The sequence below is a fragment of the Danio rerio genome, chromosome 22 (assembly GCF_049306965.1).
Source record: "Danio rerio strain Tuebingen ecotype United States chromosome 22, GRCz12tu, whole genome shotgun sequence".
Classification (NCBI taxonomy): Eukaryota; Metazoa; Chordata; class Actinopteri; order Cypriniformes; family Danionidae; genus Danio; species Danio rerio.
In genome coordinates this window covers 16,300,001-16,322,500 of record NC_133197.1, presented here as the reverse complement: position 1 = coordinate 16,322,500, position 22,500 = coordinate 16,300,001, and the positions used below count along the sequence as shown (strand labels likewise).

Below are 22,500 nucleotides of genomic sequence, written 5' to 3'. Positions count from 1 at the left end.
CCGTCATGCTTTTCCTACAAGGTTTCTCCTTTATAAGATGCTGTGGCTACATCAAGGTCATTCAGAAGCTAGTAACGCTATTTGCCATTGCATTAAAAGCTTTTTCCTTGTCCAACATCCCTTTCTGTTTCACAGTAGCCGTGTCTTAAATACTCCATCATCAATCTTTGATTTCTGTATCATCACTGGACTCTTGTCAAATTATAGCTCCTGGGCTTCAGATTTCCATATCTGTCAGCATGTAAAGATTGTGAACGTGGTTTAGCTGAGCTGTTTGTTGTGTATGCCATTGATCAGTTCAGTGAAATGAAGGAACATGGATGGATCAATGGAGTTTTATCTTAATGTGTAATGAGTTTTTTTGAATTAAGCTATCAAAGTCCCAATGAAAGATTCTGACCTGTCAAACCTAGTTTAGATTTAATATGCCCTTGACAAATTTGGGGGGAAAGACCTTCATGCAACTGTCAATTTTGAGATTTTGGGCTTTTTGGTTTTTCATAAACCACTGTTGTTTATTTTGTTGTTTATTTTGTTGTTTTTGTTAATAATAAAAAAGATCCTTAATTCACTTTTAAGTGTTTCTTTTGTCTAGATTTCCATTATAATGCAGATTTTTAAAGGTATTTTTCTCAAAATTAGTAATTATTTTCATAAATCTTCACTTTGACACCTTCAAATACACCAAAGTGTACAGTTGTATTTATATCTTTATTGTGAATGTTTTTATAGATGGATATTAATGAATTGATTAATGATATACTTTTGTTTTCTACAAAATATTTTGAAAATTATTTCTGAATTATTGTAATATAATTATTATTGTTTGTTTTTCTCAATTATTGTTATAATAATTGATCAACTGAAACATTAACCCCAGTATGTTAAAGAATAAAAGTCTAAACAAGATTATTACTCTATTCAATCTTCAGATTTTTGTGCTAGAAAGGTTAGTTAATATTCCTGATGTCATCAATCAAACCGGGGGAGTATGAAGATAACCATTAGATAAATTCCTTACCTTATCATCTTACTTTATGGATCTGAATTTAAATTTGGATTTGTTTTGGTGCATATGCTATTTATTCATAAGCTATGCAATCACCATGCTTTCATATCACAGTCTGTCTTTGTGCGAGTGTAAATGTATTCATAAATTTTCCACTGGATGCATCAACAGGAACTTTTTTTCAAAGGCCTCCAAATAAATAAATAAAAACATCAACAATAAGCCCTCTAACACTTCCTGTTTTGCAGATGAGGCATAAAATCAGCTTTTAATGGACTGGAGCAGCTATTATCAGACAGGCAGACCATGTTTATTTTGACCTCTCTTATATCTCTCCTCTCTTTCCTCATGTAGAAGGTGTGACACTCTCACTTTATCCATTTGTCGAAGTTTAATGTCGCTTCTACGGTCCTAAAGCTTTTAATTAGGCCTCTCACATGGCAGTGGTGTCTCCCGATGCACCCATAAAGAGCTCCAGCGGAGTATAAAGAAAACCGAGATGAGCTTTCATAGTGCAAAAGGTCACCGATACACAGATTTTCAACCACACATACATTCGACAGCTGTGGTTTTAATAGGAATGGCTACTGAAGCTTGCTGTGCCTTGTTAAAGACTCACATGGGATAGTTCGGAAAATACTTTTTAAGACAGGAGAAAAGTTGTTAAAAGTATGAAACATCTTCAGAAACCATCTGCTGGAGTGTAAGACTTGCCAATATATTGCCTGGTTTTCTTTGATTCCATATTGCGAAGTTCTCTCACGGTTTCCCATCAATGAAGTCCTAACTAATGGTCCACTGTGGTTTGAAAGTGCCAGCTTATCATCCCCATACCGAGTGTTTTGTCCCTGTATGCCCACCAGCAGCACCTACGTTGAATTTTGATAGCATGAAAGCTGAAGAACCCTCAAAAAGTCTCTTCGTCTATTGAAGTATTTTGAGATTCATGAGAAGCATCTGGCTTGGATGATTATCAAATGTTCTTGGTGCTCAAGAGTCCAGTCACTGCTTTTCCTTAAAGTCCTGTCCCCAACCCCCCCTCCCCAAAGATTCAAGGCAGGTAGGAGCAAACTGAGACTTCCACTTGTGCTGCAGGATAAAGCAGGCCTAGTTGGGAGCCTGTGTTAGGTCAATGCAGGGCCATTTTGACCAGACTAATATGTTTCAGTTCAAAACGCTTGTGGCGATTAAATCCCGCAGGTTTCTGCTCTCTCTTTCTCTCAACCTTTTACCGCCGTGTGGACATGAATCGATTACGTGAGCTCTGTAAGTCTTGATGTAATATCACCTGAGCCGTGAGCCGTAAAAGATTCAATTCCGTTCTCCACTCAAACTGGAAAATCTCTAGCGCCTGAAACGCATCAGCCTTTTACTTTTTCATTCATTTCAGGGAAAATTAAAATGAGTCTACTCAAACTCAGCCATCCAAAGGGCTCTTGATTTTCGTGACCAGTGCGGATCTTTAACAGAAACTCTTAACCAGCGGTGTCCAAACTCAGTCCTGGAGGGCTGGTGCCCTGCATATTTTAGTTCTAACTCCAATTAAACACACCTGAACCAGCTAATCAGGGTCTTTCTAGGTATACTAAAAACTAAAAAGGCTAACTAAATAGCTAAACTATACACCAGCCCTCCAGGACCAAGTTTGGAATCCCCAGCTCTAAACCATAGGTCTCATACTCGATTCCTGGATGGCCATTAGCCATATAATAAGCAAGGGAGATCTCGAGACCTACCTGAGCTCAAACTCCCCTCTCGCCTTACAAACAGGAGGGAGCCCCGAGCTCGAGGACCTTATGAGCTCAGGGCTCTCTCCCGGGACAGCATTCCAAACATGCTATATAATCAATCAACAGCTAAGTGTTAACTCTTGAACTTGACCCTAACTCTCTCTAAATATCAAGTTTGGGGTGTGAGGTAAAAAATGCATTCCTGCCCCCACCAACCCATTACCCACCCACTAGGCTTTACAGAATTGTGCATCCAGGGTTCGAATAAATAGACTGGCCTCAAATTTACAAGCACTCCTTACGATCACGTAATATGCAATTGCTCATCACACTAGGCTCAGTTCCAGGATAAGATCCCAAGTACATTGTTGAAAAGAGAAACAGCTTGCTCTTTCAGCCTTAGGGCTTTTCAGATTGCATGTCAATATTGTTTACTATCCTCTGCCTGACGTATAGACACTCATGTAAACAATGCCTTTATCGTTCTCCTCTAGAAATATAATTGCTTTTGTGTGTCCAGTCTTATTCCCTATCTGACATGTCCTTTTCACCCTTGTTTGTGTTTAGAGGTGATCAGGCAGAGGTACGCGGACCTGCCAGGAGAGCTGTTGATCGTGGAACTGGAGAAAGATCGCAATGGTTTGGGCCTCAGTCTGGCTGGGAACAGGGATCGTTCCTGTATGAGCATCTTCGTGGTGGGAATCACCACTGGTGGGCCGGCCAGCCGCGATGGACGCATCAAAGTGGGCGACGAGCTGTTGGAGGTAAATGTGCCAACCAGATGGATAGAATGGGGTTGTTTTACAACGGTTTTTCTGTCAGTTTGTTTGTCGTTATATGGTAGGTGGCGCTGTTATGGATTTTCTGAAATAGAACAGATTCAAGACATAATGGGTGAGGGCTCAGGATTTAGAATAGGTCTATCCCTCTTGCTTTCATTTTGTATTTCTCAAGGTAATAGCCTTTTCCTGTCAAGGCCCTTGTAATCCAAGGGGAAAATGGTGTCTTCCATCCATTTCATTCTCATTCTGGTCTAATGCAGAATCAATCATGGGTTGTCTGGGACAGTGTCATAAAGGCAAAATCATTTTAAATCTTGAGGGACGTGCTGGACAGGCTCAGTGCTCAGAGTGTGGATCATCTGTGTTTTTGTCTCTCTCTATCGGTTTATGTCTTTGCCTGAGTTATTAATCTGCAAACGAGAGGTGTAAGGTTTTCCCTCAGATGGCTGGATGAATTTCAAATGAAGCCACCTGCCTTCAGTTTCCCTATCTCTGTTCTTGCTTATCACTTTCTTAGCCTCACTCTCCTCTGCGTTTTATCTCTCCAAGTGTTCCCTTAAAGTCCATAGCGAACCGCAATCTCACTACAGGATGCAAATATTGATACGGCAAAGTACAAGATAATTCACATGAGCAGTTTTAATTCTTTAGTTGATATGAGTTCTAAATGTACTCAGCTGCTTCTCCATATTTGCTACATCCTATAATAAATAGGATCTATTTCCTGACCCTGATCTTTTCCTGTCTGGATTTTGATTTCCAGGTTTGTCTCCTCCTCGGAATTGGCTATCGATTTAGCAATTTGGTAGACGTATACAATGCCGTATTTTGGTGTGGATTTTGCAGGCTTGTGCAGCTGACCTTTGTCTAATATCTATCTTCATTAGATGTGAACACACTGCCACATTAGTCACGTTCCACTAGCCTTGGCTAATGGTTCTGCCACAGGTGATTGGAGACACAAGTCAACCAGGCTCAAATATGTGTTCGCACACCCAGATGCAGTTGGTGTTACCCAGATGACAAACATGGTATGCTGTCGTACAGGGCCGGAGTGGGACTCCTTTTCAGCCCTGGAGTTTCAATCATTAGACCGGCCTACCTCAGTTCACGACTGACTATATTAAAATAAGGTCATTTCCAATTCAGTTTCTAATTACGCTATCACGTCTTTTTCAAGAAAACAGCTGCTTTAGAACTTTAAATGTTCAACAACCTTACAGTTTTATATGTCTTAACAATAAAAATGAAAAAAAAAAAAAGAATTACTCAGGTGAGAATCGAACACGGATCGACGACGTCGTAACGCAACATGCTGAACAATGGACCACAATGGCGCTGTAACACTTGTGTGGCCGAAATGATATTTACATCATCATTACCCTGCAGGCTGCATTTTGCTCATGGGGCTGCGAGACAATAAATAAGTAGAGCGGAGCTGCGGCAAACTATTGAATAAAAAGAGTGAGGCTATGGTCAAATAAATAAATGAAAAAAAAGTGCGACTGCTAAGAGTGCAAGCAGCTAGAAACACCGGCCAGCATCTAATCCTATTACAACAGTCTTAAATAGTGAAACCAAAGGGCTTCTATGAAGGAAAATTAATGTGAACCCCTTCAATATGCCTAGGTTACAAACTTTTCTTCTTCCCTTCTTAGACTTTACAGACCTGAAACTTGCCTATAGCACTTATTCATTGTTGCTCTTAGTTGTGTAAATTGCTTCCTTGTCCTCATTTGTAAGTCGCTTTGGATAAAAGCGTCTGCTAAATGACTAAATGTAAATGTAAATGTACAAACTTTCCCAAAATTAAACTCTCACCAAAACTTGGTTTCATGGAGGAAGTAGTTTGTGAAAAAGTATAAAAAGCACTTTTTTTATTTATTAAAGGTGCTTTGCATTGCACTGCATGGTTTGGTTTGGTACAACTCACTTTTGGGGGCTTTTTCATTCTGTTTATCTACTTATTTAAAATGAAACGAAACAACATGTTTTTTTTTTAAGTTTTTTGGAGGGTTAACTTTATTGATTTATGTTAAATCTACTTAAATTAGAAAATAATAAGTTAACTTAACAAAATTATTTTAAAATATTAATTTATAAAACCCAAAATGATTAACCAAATTTATCAAATTAATTTATAATAACAAAATATTAAGTTAACTTAATTCCTTCATGTTGTCCCAACACAAATCGATTGTGTGAATGCCAGCACTTTTTACAGTGTAGTACTACCCAAGTGAGGTTCCAATCAAGCCAAACCATTACCAAAATGTGACAAATATTGGTCTGAAATAATCATCACTACCTACATTATTGGATTTGTGTAAATGCAAACCTGGCCTAGAAAAAAACTGAACTTGTCAAACTGTACCTAGAGCTGTACGATTAAAAATTGCAATCTTGATTCACTCCCCTTAACCAGTGGTCTCAAACTCAATTCCTGGAGGGCAACCACCAACCACTTCCAAGTCACACCTGCTTAATGGTCTCTAGTAGTCTTAAACACCTTGATTAGTTGGATCAGCTGTGTTTGATTAGGAGAAATATATATTTTTTCTTTTCAAGTGCCTTGAATTTATGATTTCGAAGTATGTGAACATTTTCATTTTAGCCAGTTTACAATCATTGCTAAGACTAATGTTACAAAAAATATTTACCACTCCTTTTTAGGGATGTGTCACAGTTCTCATAAAATGTCCCCAATGTTGGCATATTTGTATAGTTTTCTTTGATAAGTCTTTGTTTATGCTCATTATTTTGTTCTTCCATCAGATAAACAACCAGGTGTTGTATGGCAGGAGCCACCAGAATGCATCGGCCATAATAAAAAGTGCTGCGTCAAAGGTCAAACTCGTCCTGGTCAGGTGAGAGACCCTCAGAGGCGACCCTCAGTCTGCTGTTTTCACAAACTACCATCTGTTCATTAGTAAAGAAAAATAAAATGAGTCTCATTTCAGCTGTTATAAAGTCTTTAATCCGTTAAAAATAATGAGATCATGAATTTATTATAATGTCTCAATTTTACCTCTGAAATATTTAAAAGTGTGTGAAATTCAACTTATTTAAGAATAATATTGTAATGAATTAGTAATTTTGGTGAAAGTCTAAAGCTGAAAAATTGAGAACTTGAGTCTTGAGTTTGAAACAATTGATGATTTTTTTTTCTCCTTGCAATTATTCAAACCAAGCATTATCATTCTCAAAAAAAGCTTTAGCGTCTGAAATTGATGAACTGGTTGCACTTTTATTTGATTTTGTTGATTTGGTTGATTAGTCTTTGTGGGTTTGTTTGTTTAATTGATTTTGTTTTGTTTGTCTCTTTTGGTTTGGGTTTAATTTTTTGTTATGTTTGTGTTTTACTTTTATTGGTTTGTTGTTTTTAATTTGTTTAGGGTTTTGATTTACTTTGCTTTTGTTTGTTTTAGATAGTTTTAGTTTTTTTAGACAAGATTATTTTGGTTTGATTTGCATTTTGTTGTTTAGTTTAATTTAGTTATTTTTTTTGCATTTTATTTAAAATAAAATAAAAGGTTTATTTTCATTGTGTTGTTTTTTTTTTATTTTTTGATGTTTTAATTTGTTTTATTGTTTAGGGTTTTGTTTGGTTTTACTTTGCTTTCTGTGATTTGTATTTTTTTAGTTTCTTTTGGGTTTTTAGTGGTAGATGACACGATCATTTTAGTTTGTTTTTGTTTGATTATTTATTTATTTTTTCCATTCTCATTTTTTTGTGTGGGATTTTTTGGTTTTGCTTAGCATTGTGTGGTTTGGGTTTTGTTAATTTATTGGGTTTAATGGTGTTTGCTTTGCTTTGTATTGTGTTTAATTTTGTTTTGATTTGCCTTGCATTTTGCTTATTTTTGGTTTGGTTTTGTTTTTCGGTTTTTGATGGATTTTTGTTTTATATTTTGCTTTATGTCATTAGTTTTAATATAGTTTGGGATTGTGTTTTCATTTATTTTTCGTTATTGTTTTTTATTGTTTATGTCGGGATTTTGGCAAGATGGTGGCTCAGTGGTTAGCACAGCAAAAAGGTCGCTAGTTCGAGTCCCGGCCGGGTCAGCTGGCATTTCTGTGTGGAGTTTGCATGTTCTCCCGTGTTCCGGTTTCCTCATGGGTGCTCCGGTTTCTGTCACAGTCCAAAGACATGCGCTCTAGGTGAAGTGAATAAACTAAATTGGCCGAAGTGTACAGTATGTCTGTGAATGAGTGTGTATGAATGTTTCCCAGTAATGGGTTGCCGCTGAATAAGCATCTGCTACGTAAAACATATGCTGGATAAGTTGGCAGTTCATTACACTGTGGCAACCCCTGATTAATAAAGGGACTAAGCCGAAGAAAAAATGAATGAATAAATGTCAGTAATTTCTTTTGTTTTGTGGTTTGGTTCCTTCAAGTTGTTTATTATCACTGTATACATCAATATAAGAAAACCTTCAAAATCTCTCATGTTATAATTCATGTTACATGCCACTTTGAAGATGGGAGTGATCATTCTAATACACTAAATCAAACACATCCTGTCATTTTTCTGTATATCGGCAAACCTTACACAAGCAAGAACATATGAGTGGCATAGACACATTTGATGTGATGCTCGATGGCATTTTAATAGCAGAATTTCTAGAGTCATCATGTCATCCCATCCAGAGAGTGATATGGTATAATAAACTGGAGCTGGTATCACTATCCAGCGTCTTTTCGATAGCAAAGAGGGCTTTTGCAATACATCAGTCCATCTTGTCATTACAGGCATAATCAGACATTATGCTCATATCTTGCATTTTCATATAAGTATGTGTTTGCATGACCTTTACTCGACTGACTATTCTGACAGTTTAGCTGATAAAGCTGCGTAAAGACACCGATATCTCCTCGCTATCTACAGCTAATTATGAGACTGTGACAGCTCAGTTTACGGCTATCAAAACAAATGTTGATGTGCTACTGAATATTAATAGACTCGCTTTAATGAACCCGCAGTTTGCGCTGCCATCAATCCCGCCCGATGTGATTCCTGTCATTTTTTTATAATTCACACTGTTCCAAAAGCCCTTGTACATGATTTGTGTTTTGTCAAAAGTCATTTGTCAATACATGATGAAATGTCATCGAGAAAGTCATGTTGCTGGACAGCGGTCAAGATCGATGTGAGTGGCAAAATGTCACTGATTCTGATTTTAGCGTGTGGATTTTGGACCCAGACTTTGTTTCTGTGACCCTAGTTTGTTAAATGTTTGTATTTTCAAACTTCTTTTAGAAACCTTAAAGGTGGATTGTTGTTGTTTTTTTTTTTGTTTTTTTTTTCCTAAATTCTGCATTAAACATACCTATCGTAACCCTTCAACAAACCATTATTATCTCGATTTGGCTTTGTGGTTTGGGTTCTGTTTTGTGTGTGTGTTTTTGTTATTTATTTTATTTTTTTGCTAGTTTTTGTTTTGCTAAGCATTTTGTGTTTGGTTTAAGTTTTGTTAAATTTCTTGTTTGTTTTAAATTTTGCGTTTGAATTTTTTATTTTATTTTTGTCTTGTTTAGCTTTGTACTTTGCTGTGCTGTTGGTTTGGCTTTTGGCTTTGCGGTTTGGGTTATGTTTTGTGTGTGCGTGCGTGTGTTTTTGTTTGTTTTTTCATTTTTGGTTTGATTTTTGGTTTTGCTTAATATTTTGTGGTTTGGTTACAATTTTGGTAAATTATTAGTTTGTTTTGCATTTTAGGGTGCTTTCACACCTGTACATCGATTCATTTGTTCCAAAACAGGGATTAAAATTGTTACAGTGTTGCTCTTTGTTCTTGGTGCGGTTCACTTACATATGGCAAAGATTCTAAATGGACTAAAACAGCTAAAGAAAGTCATGTGTGATTTAACTCTCCTTACATTGGTCAGAGTTTCATGGTTTGTTTTGCAGAGTCCCGCTCAGCTGTCATGCATCTTTACTTTAATTTATGGCAATGCGCAATAAGACATTATAAGCGGAAATCTGCGCTTTAATTTTGAATGTTGACACCCACAGACATCATCACCAAATATAAATCAGAGGTAAGACTCTCTCATACAGAGCCCTTAGCTAGACTGCTGTTCGGTCAGTGTTCCTAACGGATAAACAGTCTCGGTAATACTTCAGCATGCTTTCACTTTCGTTTATTTCGTTTATTTATTTCATTTAACATGAAACGCACATTTACCGGTAGAAATGACATCTGGCCTTACTCATAATTCCCTCTTCATATATCCATATATGCCTATGCCTATCCTTAATGCACTGTGATATAGCCGGGCTCGGATCGTTTTGCTTTCTCACTACAATCGATCCGCTCCAGAGTTTGTTTCAATCAAGCCGAGAACACTTCATTCAGGCAATCTTGAACCTATTGAAGTGGCACAGAACCGAGCGCGATTGCTGGTTTCACGTATGCCAAACAAACCATATGGCAAACGAGACAGGTTCCGAAACAAAAATCTAGGTATGAAAGCACCCGTACTTTTGATGTTTTATTCTTTCTTTGTCTTCTGTTTAGCTTTCAATTTTGCTTTGATGTTGGTTTGTTTTGATTGATTTCTGTTTTATTTAGTTACTTTTTTTTTTTTACTAATTACTTTTTGTGTTTTTCTTTTCGTTTTTTATTTTGGTATTGAGCGAAACATTGTTTTGTGTGTGTGTGTGTGCGTGCGTGCGTGTGTGTGTGTGTGTGTGTGTGTGTGTGTGTGTGTGTGTGTGTGTGTGTGTGTGTGTGTGTGTGTGTGTGTGTGTGTGTGTGTGTGTGTGCGTGTGTGCGTGTGCGTGTCATTTTTCTGTCGATTTCTGATTTGCATTTTTGTTTTGGGTTTTATTTCGATTTTTGCCTTTTTCTGATTTTTGTTTAACTGTAGAGTAGTTTTTTTTTTTTTTTTTTTGCTTTGTGTTTTATTTTGTGGATTAGTTTTTGTTGGATTAAGACAAATGAAAAACCAATTTGGTGTTAAGCAAACAGATTTGGGAGCCAGACTTGGCCTCCCAGACCCAAGTAGGCATTTTGGATTACAGTTCAGACAGGGTTGATTGGAAACAAGCCTAAGGATTGATTGTTTCATAAATTCTGATCACCTGCGTCAACCTTACCTTGACCAAAAAAAAAACACATTAACAGTAATTGGAAACGGGTCATTTAGTGTGCGAGACAATAATAATGTCAAGGTGAGCAGGAGGAGGGTGACATTACTCATCAATATAAGATCTTGAGGAAGAGGCTCAGAGGAATTTTATTTATATATTTGTGGTAAAAAGTTGTTCAGAGATATAATCATTCAATCTCTTTTTGTCTGTTGTAGGAATGAAGATGCCATCAATCAAATGGCTGTTACTCCTTTTCCTTCTCAGCCTGCCCTGTTCTCCTCCAGTGAGGTACAGTACATTAGAAATAGTCTGATATTTTGGTTGCTTTGGATTGTTCTTGAAGGTGACAGAACTAATTTTTTACTGTTATTTAGAAATTCAGACTATAAATGCAGACAATAACGTAATGGTTTACATTATATAGCACAGTTTTTAACTATATAGTTATGGATATTTCTACATATATTAGATATACATATATTATCCATGTGCACATCATATTGTATTCATATCTATATATGGTCATTTTAATACACTTTGACATTATTGCAAACTAATCAATTTTTACAGTCAGGTCATATTACTTTAAATATTTTATCTGTTCATTTAAATTGTTTTAATTTTGTTTTATCATTTATTTGTTTTATTAAAAATGGTTGTTTAAAAATTGTATAAATAAAAATTATAAAATTTATTGTTTTATTTATTACTGAAGAAAAAAAATATTTCATTTATATTGACAGCTACAATTAGATTTTTAACATCTATTTTCGTCTTAGATTGCTCTTTTTTATTATGCAAAGAGCTACACAAATGACATGGACTCAAATAAAAATGAAAACAGAGTAAAACAAATAACATAAAAAAAAGTCAGGTACAGCCATGTGTGCATGTAAAAGTAACTGGGTGGACAGGTCAAAGTATTTAAATTTAAGCATTATAACATTTTCTTTTTTTGTTGTTGTAAAATATGTACATTCTATATGGCATTTACACACGTGTACATTGGATAATTTGCATGCAAGCACAGATTTGCTAAAATGTAGTTGAACTGACCCCAGAGCTGTTGTTTCAGACACATGAAAACCCTCCAGCAGTTCCAGCAGAGAAGCCGCAGTTACCCGAAAGCCTTCCTCTGAGCAGAAGCCCCCCTGAGAACACGCTCAACAAGGTGAATCAATACTTGAAAAACACACTCGCCCTTCATCTGTGACCCGGGATGCGCATTTAAATTTGCTTGTTAAGTTGTGACGTATGGAAAACTGCTTCTGGCCCTTTACTCCCACCCTTTACTCATTTCAACTGAGAAAACTCTGTCAGTATCCGACTGTGGCCACTGTTTAGTCCTACCACACATCACAGCCTTCACTATAGTCTTTTTAGTCTCAAATAAAAGTTTTCTTTTATACCTGTGATTCAGAATTTCAATTATTAACATCTTTACAGTCTTAATGGTCACATGAACCTTCGGATATCATTATAATATGATGATTTGGTGCTCGATAAATATTTCTAATTATTATCATCTGTGTTAAAAACGGCTGTGCTGCTTCATATTTTTGTGGAAACTGATACAGAACCATGTTTACTTTATTCATGAAGGAAACCACTATGTTTAAATAATAAAGATTAAAATTCCATCATGAACACTCTCAGGATTTAGTATAATAATGAATATGAATATGGAAATGTTGATTTATTTGGTCTTTACCGTATAGATCTGCTATGCTGCTGCTGCTTTGATTATTGTGGCAGAGCAAGTACCGAGACCTGCTACTGCCAGTATATACTGCGTGGGCCAATTATATGGAGACACCTTAATAAAATGGGAATCATTGGTGATATTAACGTCCTGTTTGTGGCACATTGGTATATGTGAGGAAGCAAACTTTTCAAGATGGGTGGTGACCATGGTGGCCATTTTGAAGTCAGTCATCTTGGATCTAACTTTTGTTTTTTCAAGAGAAAGAGGGTCATTGAACACGTCAAGCCTAATGAGACTTTCACAAAAAAAAACAATGGTGTGCTTGGTAATAATGCAACTTTATTCCTTCATGAGTTTTTTTTTTACAAGTTTCTGACTACTTATAAAATGTGTTTAATGTGCTGCCCATTGTGTAACTCTAAAATTTCATTCATTATGGTCTTAAAAGAGCCCTAAAGTCTTACATTTGACTTGATGAAACCTGTTGAAACCCTGACCTATACAGCATGTCTTTAAACTGTGGGGGAAACCGGAGGGAGGAAACCTATGCAAAAACTGAGAGTGCATACAGTACAAACTCTACACAATAATGCCAACTGGCCCAGACGGGACTCGAACCAGTGACCTACTTACTGTGAGACGACAGTGATAATTACTTTGCCACCATACCTTCCCTTTATATAGAGTCTGAATATATATATATATATGTATATATATATATATATATATATATATATATATATATATATATATATATATATATATATATATATATATATATATGTATATATGTATATATATGTATATATGTATATATATATATATATATATATATATGTATATATGTATATATATATATATATATATATATATATATATATATATGTATATATGTATATATATATATATATATATATATATATATATATATATGTATATATGTATATATGTATATATGTATATATATATATATATATATATATATATATATATATATATATATATATACATCAGAAGCCAGCATTTCAAAATTTTCAACAGAGATGATGCAAGAGTGCAGCAACCCATTGCCATCATTAGGAAAACAATAATTCAGCTCTTTCTGACTCTCTCATCTGCATGTGTGTTTCTGTCATAAATGTGGATGTGTGAGGGTAAAAAGCTCTCAGGCTGCAGCTTCTCTGTGTCCTTGATAGAGGCAATGAGTGTGGTGCGGTTTTGACCCAGTTGAAGCTCTGCAGGGAGTTTTTAGGCCTGCTGCTTTATTTGATCTGTTTGTTTGACTCTTCATACAGGATCAGGCCTGCGTGACGGCGACCGCAAGCTCAGATCCCACACACAAGAGCCTCACAGATGGAGAATCGGCCGTAAAGGTAAGCCAGTTTGGTCTGAATGACGTATTATTTTTTCCTGAACATTTACTAGGTTATTATTTTATATGCATGAAATTTTATTCATTTTCTTTTATTTTGAATATTTTGTGCATTTGAATGAAACCGATTTAATAAACAAATATATTTATGCAAATAATATTTTAGTCACCGAACATTATAGATAAATAAAACATTAGAATTCATGTGAAATATTGAAAAGAAAATGACAAACTACAACATTTCAGCAAATTTGATGTTTCAAAATTTTTTATTTAATTTTTTCCCTAGCATAAAATATTTGGGTGTACTAATTTTGGACAGTTATCCCAAGTTATTTTGTTAGATTAGCTCCATATTTAGCCCCAGTCTTGACTAATCTAATGTTTGTGTCAGGGTTAGGTGATGGGAAGGATGAGGTGAGGACACAAATAACCAAGGATTTTATTATATAAAAGAAACAGAAACAACTAAAACAGCCCAGTGGGTGGAAAACACAGCAACATAACAAAGCTGACTTTACTCGGCTTGGCTTGATAGACACAGGAACAGTGACGAACACTGGGAGCAAAAATAGGGAAAGCAAACCAATACACTGAAAAGTGGGCAGGTGAACATAATAATAAATTATAGGATAACAAGTTGGGTGGGACAAGACGATTGACAGGGGAGCACATGGTACAAAAACACAACACAAGCCATGTGCTCACATAAAACTGAACTAGAAAACACAGCCATCGAGAGACCTCTTTAACCGTGTGTTCTCATGAAACAACACTAAAGCACGTGGAGCATGTAAACATAAACCACGTGCTAAACACACCACGAACAGAAGACTGAATGTAAGACACGAGCACACGATAAATGAAAACACTTACTGTGCACTCACACATGTGACATGCATGTTCTGATCCCAGTGACAAACTGAAACTGAAACCCACTAGACTGGAGCGCTGAGAACAAAAACACCATGCGGTGAACAAAACAACAAACACACCAGGAGGAGAACGTGCATACCGAGCATGCCCAGACTGAGCGTGGCCATGATGGCGCTCATACAAAGACACACAATGACAGAAAATGAGTGCAACTCAAGCCGAGCACAACATACAAGACATGACAGGACTAGTGTCTGGACTTTGCCACCAAAACAAAAATTAGCTATAGACCGAAGTGGCAGAATCCTGACAGTATGTGCATGAATATAATATATAGAAAATGTTCATTTAAATGAGAGATTTGTGAGGGATTTGTTATATGTTGAGGACTGTAGTTACAAAAGTACTAATATATAAATTGTTCATTTATAATTTACATTTTTATATAGTTACATACATTGCTAAATCAATTACTTAATAAATACAATAAAAATCAGAAATGTATCCCAGTTTTTACTTTCATTTCATTTTATTTTTTATAATGCATTTCCACTGCATTTGAATAAAACAGATTCATTAAATGGATATATTTATTCAAATAATATTTTAGTCACCAAATATCTTAAGAAATAGAAAGATAATACAATTCAATTCATGCAAAAAAAAAAAAAGACAAACAACACAATTTCACAAAAATATTATTACATATTTCCGCTAAAATATCCAGATTCCCTTGCCTAATTATTAAATATAATTTTCTATTCCAATTACATTATTGATGTAAACAGCCATTAAATAGGTTATTATTTTGTTAATGTTAGTAAATATTAACAAAACAATAAATATAAAATGATAATATAAGAAATTGTTACCATATGTCAATACTAATATATAATTCTACAACATAATTATTTTGTATATTTTCAGTGCTTTTAAAAAAATATTAAACCTTTTTTTCAATTTTGTTTTTCTTCATTTTCGTTTCATTGTATCTTTCCAATAAATGTCCACTAAAATATCCAGATTCACTCACTGAATTATGAATAATCATTTACAACAACAGTTACATTTTATAGGTGTGACAAGCAGCAACTAATTGTTATTTTTTTGTAAATATTTACCAAAATATTTAATCTGAATGCAGAAAGAACATTTTTACCATATATTCACATTAATTTTAATATTAATTTAATACGTTTGCAGTGTAATTAACAAATTCCAAACTTTTTTTTCTTTGTTTTCATTTCATTTTATTTTTCCAATGTATCCCTTAAATAAAAAAAAAATCAAATGCAAAATAGCTAAATAATTTCTATTAAAATATCTAGAGTGCACATGCTGAATTAAAGATGCTAGTCATGAGAAGAGAGCATGCCTCATTCATTCATTACATATAATAACATCAGTTGTGTCACTAGTAATGCGTTTCTCTCCTTGCCGTGTGACCCATGAATCAAAAGTGCCATAAATGTTATTCGCTTTCATAATTGCTCCATTAAATGTAGCTTGTGTAGCCTGTTATACTGAGTGATAAAACTAATTAAGCTCTATTAATCATCGCAGAAGCTGAAACCTGCAGAGAAACTCCTGGAGTCTCCAAGCGAACAGTCGGCCAAACCTCAAGTAGAGCAGGTGTGTGTGTGTTTGTTTGTTTGTGTTTTTGTCAATTGCGGCACGCTTTCATTTTGAGTTCATGTTGACTTTAAAGTGCCCTTGTTATGCTTTTCACATTTGTTCAACGTATTTGAGTCTTCGCACATTTCAAGATGCACATGTTAGCCATTATTTCTGCTGCTTTTTTTCTTTTCTTATTTTTAAGGTGATTAGATAATAAGCTATTTTAGTAGGCAATGAGCCTGTGATTTTTTTTTAAATGCCCAGTCCTGCAAGTAAATAAAAAAAAACGCAATAAAAAAACAAGACATTTGTGAATAATAGCTGTAATCAACATTGTTTTGCATCACAGAAAACGGAAACCATTTGAAATGACACCGGAGTAATTTATGACACTGTTGTTCATCAATAAAAACTTACTGCATCACTTTTTTGGGAAAAAGGTTGTTTGAGTGTAAATTGAATCTGATTGAGTGTTTAAATGTCCTGTTGATCGCCTTAGAAAAGTTTAAAACCTTACAAACTGAATGAAATTTGAATGGGATTTGGCCAATTCTTTTTAAAGAAGGTAAGGTTACACAGTGTTCATTTTAAAAACAAATTTTGATTTAGTTTGTCATATTTTAGTTTATTGAATTTATTGTAGTTAATACTCTAATGGAGAGTCTAAAAATTGTTTTTATGAGGAACTACTTTTTTCCTCCATTCATTAACATCTGCAGCTGACGGGTAGAACAGCAGAAACTGTGGCTCCTTCACAGAAATCATTTCAGAGCTAGTATTTGAATGATTATCTAGCATAATCTATAAAATGATGGCGACAAAAGTTATTTTGCTCACGTATTAAGATTATCAGGCTGAACGGCATGAAATGCCATCAGTCTACCGAGTCCTTCTGGAAAGTATTCACAGCGCTTCACTTTTTTCACATTTTTTTATGTTACAGCCTTATTCCAAAATAAATTAAATTCATTTATTTTCTCAAAATGCTTTACACAATACCCCATAATGACAATGTGAAAAAAGATTTTTTGACATTGTTGAAAATTTATTCAAAATAAAAAAACCTGAAAAATCACATGTACAGAAGATTCACAGCCTTTGTTGTGAAGCTCTAAATTGAGCTCGAGTACATTCTGTTTCCACTGATCATTCTTGAGTTGTTTCAGCAGCTTAATTGGAGTTCACCTGTGTTCAGTTGATTGGACATGATTTGAAAAGGCATACAGCTGTCTATATAAGGTCCCAGGATTGACAGTGCATGTCAAAGCACAAACCAAGCATGAAGACAAAGGAATTGTCTGTAGATCTCCAAGACAGAATTGTCTTGAGGCACAAGGCTGGGGAAGGTTACAGGAAAATTTCTGCTGCTCTGAAAGTTCCAATGAGCACAGCGGCCTCCATCATCCCTACGTGGAAGATGTTTGGAACCACCAGGACTCTTCCTACAGCTGGCCGGCCATTTAAACTGAGTGATCAGAGGAGAAGGGCCTTATTCAGGGAGGTGATCAATCACCTGATGGTCACTCTGTCTGAGCTCTAGCGTTCTTCTGTGGAGAGAGGAGAACCTTACAGAAGGACAACCATCTGTGCAGCAATTCATCAATCAGGCCTGAATGGTAGAGTGACTAGACGGAAGCCACTCTTTGGTAAAGGGCACAAAGCAGCCCGCCTGGAATTTGCCAAAAAGCATCTGAAGGCTTCTCAATTGAACTGAGACTAAAATGTAACTCTTTGGAGTGAAAGCCAGTTACTTTTGGAGAAAACCAGGCACCGCTCATCACCAGGCTAATACCATCCCTACAGTGAAGCATGGTGGTGGCAGCATCATGCTGTGGGGATGTTTTTCAGCAGCAGTAACTGGAAGACTAGTCAGGATAGAGGGAAAGATGAATGCAGCAATGTACAGAAACATCTTGAATAAATACCTGCTTCAAAGTGCTCTTGACCTCAGACTGGGCCAACAGTTCATCTTCCAGCTGGGCAATGACCCAAAGCACACCGCCAAAATATCAATGGAGTGGCTTTACAACTCAGAAAATGTCCTTGAGTGGCCCAGCCAGAGCCCAGACCTAAATTCCATTGAACATCTCTGGAGAGACCTGAAAATGGCTGTACACCATCGCTTCCCATCCAACCTAATAGAGCTTGAGAGGGACTGCAAAAAGGATTGGGCAAAAATTCCCAAAGACAGGTGTGCCAAGCTTGTGGCATCATATTCAAAAAGACTTGAGGCTGTAAATGCTGCCAAAGGTGCATCAACAAAGTATTAAGCAAAGGCCGTGAATACTTATGTACATGTGATCTTTCAGGTTTTTTATTTTAGAATAAATTTTCAACAATTTCAAAAAATCTTTTTTCACATTGTCATTATGGGGTATTGTGAGTAGAATTTTGAGAAAATAAATGAACTTAATCCATTTTGGAATAAGGCTGTAACATAAAAAATGTGGAAAAAGTGAAGCGCTATCAATACTTTCCAGAGCAGTGTTCTGGAGCAACTTTTTGAGCGGTATTGCTGGACAATATTGTAAAGGGATATTGCTTGGCTACTTAGCAGCTAAAATTGGTAACACATTTATTTACAAAAAAATTATAAATGTAAGTTATTTTGTGTAGATGTATACATGATGTGTGTATACCCCGTGAAACTAAAACAGGTAGTAGTAATTAATACTTTTTCTTTACTTTTACTTGAGTACAAAAGTTGTAATCAGTACTTCAACTTTTACCAGAGTCATTTTAAACATAATCATCTGTATTTCTACTTGAGTAAATGATGTGAGTACAAAATGGAAAATGTAGCAACAGGCCTCAGACAACACAAGAGAGCTGAGTGTTAGTAAACAGTCTGATCTGTTTGTGTCTCTTTTTTTATGTTCCCTCATTCTGGATGGTCCTCAGATCCCCAGTCTTCCAAAACTCCAGAGGAGCTCCACTAAACCCTCAACAGGATCTCTGGAGGTCACATCCTCCGCATCATCTGTGCCAGTTTCTGGCACCAGCCCTGACTTTGAGTACTGCAGCAAAGGTGATTTTACAGTATTATGTTAGAACTTTAATTTTCATGTCTCCTTTTTAATGTTGTGCTGTTATCTGTGGCACATGTTTAATTAGAGTTGGAATGAAAGCATTGCCTCGGCCTCTTTGAACACTGACAGTTGTTGTTTTTTTTAAAGAAGAAATTATTTTGTTATGGCTTTGAGCGATTTGTGAAACGCAGAACATGAAGTTGCATCATTTTTGTTTTTCAGATCCCGCTACATGTCCAATAGTTCCAGGACAAGAGACGGTTATAGAGATTTCTAAGGGCCGGTCTGGTCTGGGTCTTAGTATAGTCGGCGGGAAAGATACTCAGCTGGTACGGTAACAGTAAACTAGATTTGAAAATACAAGAGTATTTTTCTGCGTGATGTTTGTGCTTTGCATTTTTAGTTTATTTGAATAACTATTACTTTGTCTTTATTATTATTATTAATTATTATTTCTATTAATAATTATCATTTGTTTTAGATTTGTATTATCACTAGTTTTAAAATTATTATGTTTTGTTTTTATTATAATTATTTTAGATTTGTATCACTAGTTTTAGAATTATTATTATTATTATTATTGATTATTATTATTGTTGTGGTTATTATTGTTAATTATTATTTGTTTTAAATTTGTATTACTACTAGTTTTAGAATGATTACTAATATTATTATTTGTTTTTGTTTAGTTTTCTTTAGTTTTTGTTATCTTTGCATTGTTTTGCATTGTTTTCCCTCTGTTTTTCGGGAGATTTAAATTTGTTTTATCTTTTTGTATTTGTTTTCTTAGATTTATTTATTTTTTTATTTTATTTTATTTTTTTACTTTTTTGTGTTTTCTCTATTTTCATTTGTTCATAAAGTTTATTTGTGTGTAGTTGCATTGCCGTTTTTAGTATTTTGTTTTAATGTTTGTTTTTGTGCTTGTTTTAATTAGATTTTTTTGTTTTTTGTTTCTTTTTGTGTTTTCTTTTTATGGATTTTGTTTTCTTGTTTTCTTATGTTCGGGTTTTATTTTCTGTTTTGTTTTTGAGTTGTATTCTTTGTTTGGGTTCTTTCCTTGTTTTTTATTTTGATTTTTTTTTGTACGTTTTTTTTTTTGCTTTTTGTTTTAATGTAAATTTTTGTGCATGTTTTATTTTGTGTTGTTTTTTCATTTTTTTATTTATGTTTTTCTCTCCATTTTATATATTTCTATTTTTATCATTTTCTATCATGTTTTATTTTTATACTTTTTCCTATTTTATTTGTTTTATTTTCAGTTTTATGTATTCTTTTTTATTATTAATTTTATGTAAATTTTTGTATGTTTTTTATTTTATTTATCTTTTATCAATTTTTTATTTGTTTTATTTTTATTTTTATGTATTTTTATTTTTATTCTTATTTTTGTTTATTTTAGTGTTGGTTCTATTTTGGTTTGTTTTTAAAAAAAAAATGTATATATATTTTTTAGGTAAGTAGGGTACTTTATTTATACCCTAAGGTAGATTTGGTTTGCAGTCAAAAGTCCTCATCTCTTAAAAGTGCCACACAAAGGAACTCGCAAAGTAACATCTACATACTTGATAATGGTTCTATTTTCCCACCTGCTCTGGCACATGTTTGTGTAGAGGATGTATAACAGGTGAAAGAACACATCCTTGTGGGGACCTGGTTGAGAAGCAAACTTTATCAGATAAACATCCATTCACTCTAACACTTTGTGTTCGATTAGTTAAAAAATTAAGGATCCAGCCCACCAAGTTATTACTAAGGTCAAACTGTTCCAGGAGTCTATTAATTAAAATGTGAGGTTGACTTGTGTCAAAAGCAGAAGAAAAGTCGATAAACAGAAGTCTTTCATGGGAACCATTTTTTCCTTTGTTTTATTTGTATTTTTTTTCCTTTGTTTTGTTTGTATTTTTTACTTGTTTTATTTCTATTTTTTACTTGCTTTATCTGCATTTTTTACATGTTTTATTTGTTTTATTTTCAGTTCTTTTATGAATTCTTAATTTTTTTATGTTTTATTTTGCTTTTTGTTCTGGTTTTTCAGCTTAATGGGAAAAAACACTCTAAATCAGTGTTTAAGTTTTACCAAACAGGCAGTAAGCATATGCATCAAACATTTTATTCATTCTCATTTCTCAAAATTACCTTATAGATGCTTTATAGTGTACATAAATGCACCAGAACTGAACAACGCAAGCGATAAAGCATATACTAACCCTAAATGATCAAGTGTGGATCCAGTTTGTCTTGCATGTGGTTCAGTTTCAGGTACGTGGTGTGAATGTGTGTGTCCATCCTTGAATGGTCTCGATTTCTCCATCGGCTGCAGGGTTGCATGAAAACAGGCAGCTCACAGCAGGTGCTCTTTGTCTGTCCTGCCCTCCTCTGGCGGGCTGCAGAGACGAGCAGAGCCTCAGGCTTTTATCCGCCACATCGCCATCATAACTGGACTCGGTGGGCCCGTTCAGCTGTCAGAGGCCTTTATGAGTCAACAAAACCAGCCCTCGGGCATCGCGGTCTGCAGCTGGAAGAAAAACATCTCCGTGTGTTTTTATACACAGCGGTTTTAAAGGTGTCCGCGTGCAGAAATTGCACCGCCTCAGGCCACTCTAAATCTGTGCAGCACAAACGGAGAGGTTTTGAAAAATGAGCTGGCTGCTTTTTTACAGTGTTAGAATAGAAATGGACTTAAAGAATCTGAGGAACGACTCTTGTGGATTGTGTTGTGGAAAGGATTACGTTTATGTTGCAGATGGTATTAGAGTTGACTACCTTCAAATAAAAAGGCTTGGGCTTTTCTAAAGCATAAAAATATCATATATGTTGTTATGTTTGTACCATATTTAAGAAACATGCTATTTGAACATACTTGTTTGCCTGAAAAGCAATGCTAAAGTCAGTTATTATCCTTTGAAATTGTGTATCCTTTGTCAGAATGTCTGTCTTTGTTTTGGTCTCTATAACCAGCAGCCAAACAGGTTGCCTTGGTGGATAACAACTTGGTTAATTTCATTCTTGAAGGCTACCTCAATATATGCAGGTGTGGACAAAAATGAGACCTCCAGAGAACAGTAGCAGCCTCAGAAATGAAACTCTGGTAGAGAGTTAGAAAAATCCACATGAGGAGGTTTTTAATTGGCAAAGAATTAGCTGAGCGGCATACACTCAATCATCAGGCATGCTTGCTCCTATTGGTGTCATCAATCTGGCAACCGGCTTTTACATTGAGTCATCAGGGGAGGAGCGTGAGGGGAAAAACCCCTCCTCAATTTTTTGAATTTAGACTGCAA

At 35.1% G+C, this 22,500-nt stretch overlaps 1 protein-coding gene across 22 annotated transcripts in view; it reads left to right on the top strand.

Annotated features, from left to right (window-relative positions):
• patj (PATJ crumbs cell polarity complex component) overlaps positions 1-22,500 on the top strand; it is a 187,008-nt gene that overhangs the window by 132,010 nt on the left and 32,498 nt on the right. For all 22 annotated transcript variants that reach the window (XM_068216261.2, XM_009296230.5, XM_009296231.5 and 19 more), the window contains 8 exon segments: positions 3,307-3,503; positions 6,297-6,388; positions 10,833-10,905; positions 11,693-11,788; positions 13,618-13,695; positions 16,134-16,202; positions 19,089-19,215; positions 19,439-19,545. In XM_068216261.2, coding sequence (XP_068072362.2) covers positions 3,307-3,503; positions 6,297-6,388; positions 10,833-10,905; positions 11,693-11,788; positions 13,618-13,695; positions 16,134-16,202; positions 19,089-19,215; positions 19,439-19,545 — 839 coding nt within the window.